General features: G+C 49.1%; 1 protein-coding gene across 1 annotated transcript in view; it reads right to left on the minus strand.

Annotated features, from left to right (window-relative positions):
• Nucleotides 1–1869: 1869 nt before the first annotated feature.
• Nucleotides 1870–4626, minus strand: part of LOC119321947 — a 23106-nt gene continuing 20349 nt past the window's right edge. Inside the window, exons 3-6 of the mRNA XM_037595458.1 lie at nucleotides 3386–3422; nucleotides 2940–3078; nucleotides 2769–2828; nucleotides 1870–2282 (exon numbers count right to left, since the gene is read on the minus strand). Of these exons, the coding sequence (XP_037451355.1) occupies nucleotides 2148–2282; nucleotides 2769–2828; nucleotides 2940–3044 (300 nt within the window). The 5' untranslated portion in view covers nucleotides 3045–3078; nucleotides 3386–3422 and the 3' untranslated portion in view covers nucleotides 1870–2147. The remainder of the gene's footprint in view (nucleotides 2283–2768; nucleotides 2829–2939; nucleotides 3079–3385; nucleotides 3423–4626) is intronic.

Genomic DNA, 4626 nt, shown 5'->3' on the forward strand with positions numbered 1-4626 from the left:
CTCATGTCTACCCAAGAAAGAGACTTTCCCGGATTCCTTTCGATAGGCACGAAAGGCATACGAGGGCGATTACTATCCGAAGCATATCAAATTCCAATAGCAAGGAATAATTATTATGCATTCATGAATATGATCATAGCACCACATAAAATACCGAATACTTCGCGTCACGGTGGTGTCGTATATGCATCGAACGACTCACAACAAATATTATGCCGGGGTTCAGAATGCTTGCCTTCAAGAGTATGCAAGTGGGGGTGCACTTTTTGAAAGTTGCCTTCTTCTTCAAAAATCCTATTTTACAAAAATTTGGATTAACACATAGTCCCAAAATAGTACAAAAAAGTTGTTTGGAAAATTTTCAAATAAATATGAAAATAAACTAGACAAACTTTGAGAAACAACACAAAAAGAATCAAATCAATTGGACTTGTATTTTAAAAGTTATAGCCAGTCAAAGTTTAGTCAAAATTCTATTTTTAAAATAAACAGAAAAAGAAAAACGGTTCGAATAAGAAAACGTACTCCTGTGTTTTACGTTTCCACTTAAAACACATCAGCAGCGCTGGGGTCACTGGCAGGTGGGGCCGTCGGGTCCACTGTTCAGGCTTGACCAGTTGCCCGCGCCTCCTTCCTCCTCTGTCTGAGCGAGGCGAAGCTCCGGCGATCACCGTCGACGAACGGCGGCTCCCCGTGGGATTTTCACGGCGGGGATGGATCCGCTGGTCCAGGGCGGTCCTTCCAGTGGTCGATAGGCTGGCGGGGGTGGAGGGGGTCACCGGCGGCGAGCTTCGCGGCGGACGGTGGTTTCGGAACAATTTGGGGGCTTAGGCTACGGTGGCTCCCGGTCAAGGCTGAGGGGTTGGGCGGCTCCGCAAGGTCAAGGGGAGTCGGACGATGGCATTGGATGGACTGGGGAGGCCCTGCTCGCGACGAACAGGACCGGAGCGTGGCGGCAGCCGAACTGACCGGAGACGGGGAAGACAACCTCCCTCCATCGATTGCTGGCTGTGGGGGATCTAGAGGGATGGCTTGAGGTCGCCTGAGGTCTGGACGAGCTCGGGGGCTCCTTTTATAGGCGGTCGAGGTCGGTTCCGCGGTGGTCGGGGATAAGATCGACGGCAAACCGCTATTATGTTGCTTGCAGGGCGACGTGGCGGCAACGGGCGCTAGCAGACGGGCTCGTGGATGAGCTCGAGCTGTTCCAGAGGGCAGCTGGGCACTGGAGTGGCTCGGGCGGCGCCGTCCATGGCAGGAGCCTGCTACGGCCGTCCGCTCGCTGCCATGGCCGACCTAACGGCGGTGCTGTAGGGCGCTAGGGGGGCTTGGATGGTTCTCGCGAGCACTACAAGAAATATGTCAACTTGTGACCACCACTATTGGTCACTGAAAGGTCACTGTTTTCAATTTGTGACCTTTTTGTGACCAAAAACATAAGGTCAAAAGCTGAGGGTCGTTAACTGACTATAGCAACCTTCTCTGTGAGAAGGTCGTAGACGTTTATGACCAAAATATTCCTACTGTGGCGTTTTGGTCACTAGCAACCTCCCCAGGCCACGTAGGCATCCAGCGTGGCAAGCTGATGTGGCATAAGATTCAGCCCGGTCCAATTCAGTTTTCTACATGGGCCTAGCCCAACAATTCAGCCTTTTTAATGTATTTTTTTCTTGTTAATTTTCACTAGCTATATGGGCTTGGGCCATTAATTCAGCCTTTTTTGCTTTCTGAGGTGCAGCCTTTTCACATTCTACATATTTTTTATTTTCGGGTTTTCTTTTTTTTTTGTTACATTCAAATTTCAGATTATTGTAGTCAACTGTATGCACATTGTCAGATTCTTCACTAGGTCCCAGACATCAGGTTTTAATTTTTCACAACTTGTAACTCAATGATATACCAATCAGAGAACACATTTTAAATATATACAAATAACAACCTAAATATATACAAATAACAACCAAATCACCGATGTATCAATCAAGTTTATTACATTCCACCAATCACAATATAACCATACAATATTACACCAATCACAATATAGCCCTCTACAGATAAAACACTCAACAAGTACAGGCACATCTCCAACACCTTAGCGCCTTCAACCTGCAAAACATCACATCCAGCCACATATTAACGATCAAATCAATTCACCCCTTGATGCCCTGGTAGGTGACGACGATGTGGTAGTGGTGGAAGCCGCCGCCGAGGCCGATGGCGCCTGCGGTGTCCTCGTCGTCATCGAAGGCGATGACGACGGACGGGTCAGCGTCGAAGAAGGTGCGCTGCAGGCCACATCATCATATTTGAGCATTAATATTTCCGTATTACTACACAGGAACTACAGCACTAGGAGTACACAGCAACTAGTAGCAGAACACCAATATCATCAGCAACATGAGTATAACAAGCATCTTGCTTTACTGGGATAAAGTGACACGGCAGAATTACTAGGATGCAGTGACACAGCAGCAATAAGATAACATATTATGTGCTACAGGCTGACATTTCCAAAGTGGCACGTTTGATATGCTAAGGACTTGTTGATCTAATCCAGGTTTTGTTTTACAAATTAGTCTTGCTGTAAATTCAGCTAGTGTTCAAGTTATAAACAATTTCTTTTTACTTGCCATCTTTGTTTCTTCTCCATGACATTTAGTAGCACACAGGAGTATATCCTGCTGTGCCTATGCATTGCAAGAGCCAAACCAATACTAAATATTATTGCAAACCTAACATACTTGAACAGCTTGGTCAGGGCAAGAACAGACCTGATGAGCTCTGAAGTTGAACGAATGGTGAACGAGCCCAGCCATGGCCACCTTCTTGGTCTTGTCCAAAAACAGAATAATCCATGATTAGATGATTGAAATAGCTCAAGAAACAAGAACACAAAGCGTGCAGTGTATGGTTAAGAGGAGAAGGGGGCATACTGGGCTGACCTCGTTGGCGTGCTTCTTGCCGCGCACGAGTCCATGGCGCGGGGGTTGGGTAAGGCTCCTCGATGTTGGCGCTAGAGGCAACGCTGCTGCCCTGCTCGCCGGCATAGCCGCTGCTGCTGGGGCTGGGCTCTGCACTAAGCTGGGAGTAAACAAAACAACGTCAACAAATGCATCCAGGGAGTTGCCAACATCATGTGTTAAATAAAATGAAGGTGAAGTGCTCCACACCACTGACTTATCTATAGATGCAGATTTGTACCAGCTGACATGATGCATACAACTAATCTACAAATGGCTAGCTGTTATGATAGGCTAATCTGCAACAACTAATCTATGCCATATCTATGCCATATCTTTACAACCAACCATTCATTCCAGCAATATATTACAACCATGTCAAGCAAGCAAACATTTTACTTCTGAAGATAGGAAACCCAGATCAGCACCTTCATCGTGACCACAAGCTTGACTTGGGTATGCATACTGCAAAAACAAAGGGCATTTGATTAGGCGAAGGAAAATAGCAGTTTAAATCAGCTAATTATATTCTATAGCACATAATTCAGTTAACAAAATCACATCTGAACTCTGACGCTCTGTCTCTAGCAATTAACTCCAGTTTCCATCCTATCTCAAGCATCATTCAAAAATATTTGAATTACTTGATTTAAGAATTCATTAAGTGACTTTGGCATAGAAATAACAGGGAACCGGCCATAGAGATACACCACGGAAACACACATGTTTCTAGAAAGGCAGAACAAAGTTAGATATGTGGACAGTCATCTCTGAAAAGAGATTGTACATGGTACATAAACAATAAAATAGGGGTGCAAATTAACAGAGCTGAACTAGTTGTAGAAATTCGGACCATACAAAGTTACAAACTAACGAACAAAGCAAATAGACTGAATTCGGCATGAGAATTAGTGGTTCTGGGCACTAGCTGACCTCCTCATCATCAGCTTGGGGTTGGGAGACAGGGGGGCTCGGGAGGGGGTGTTACCGAGCGAGGTGCACTTCGTGATGACGACGACCTCCTCCCGCGAGACGCCGGCGGCCGCCGCCAGGTCCCCCACCGCGCGGAGCGGCAGGGCCAGCTCGTCCGTCACCGCGAGCGCCTCCACGGCCGTGGACGCCATGGACCCGGACCTGATCGAATCGCCTGCAACCCTGCGTGAGTAAGAAAATGGCGCGCGTTAGGGAAGGGAAGGAAAGGAGGAAGAGCAGGTCGAAGAGGGGGTGGGGTGACCTTGATGGCAGAGCGAGTTCATGGTCGGCGCCTGGCCTCTCCTTCCTGATTTGAGGAGGGGAGGGAGACGGGTCATGGCGTCTGGGGCATGCGTCCGCACCGTGATCCCGATGGGATCTACACGAGGCCGCCACCGCCCCTCCCCCGCCGCGGGGCCGGGTGCGGGTCACCTCCCACGAAAGGAGACAGAGACGGAGCCGGAGCGGACATGGATGGGACTCGAACGCGCGGCGGAGGTGGTTGCCGAGGCGGGCACGGAGACGGGATGGGTCACCGGGATTCGTGGCGTGGTGGAGGCGCCGTGAGTAGGGGAGGAGGAGAGGGCGAGGGAAGGAGGGCGCCGCCGCCGGCGACGGGAAGCAAGAGAGAGAGGGAGGCGACGTCGATCTGGATCGGGGAGAGAGAGAAAGGGAGGCGGCGGGCGGGTGGAAGGGA

This window comes from Triticum dicoccoides, chromosome 6B (genome assembly GCF_002162155.2).
Source record: "Triticum dicoccoides isolate Atlit2015 ecotype Zavitan chromosome 6B, WEW_v2.0, whole genome shotgun sequence".
Classification (NCBI taxonomy): domain Eukaryota; kingdom Viridiplantae; phylum Streptophyta; class Magnoliopsida; order Poales; family Poaceae; genus Triticum; species Triticum dicoccoides.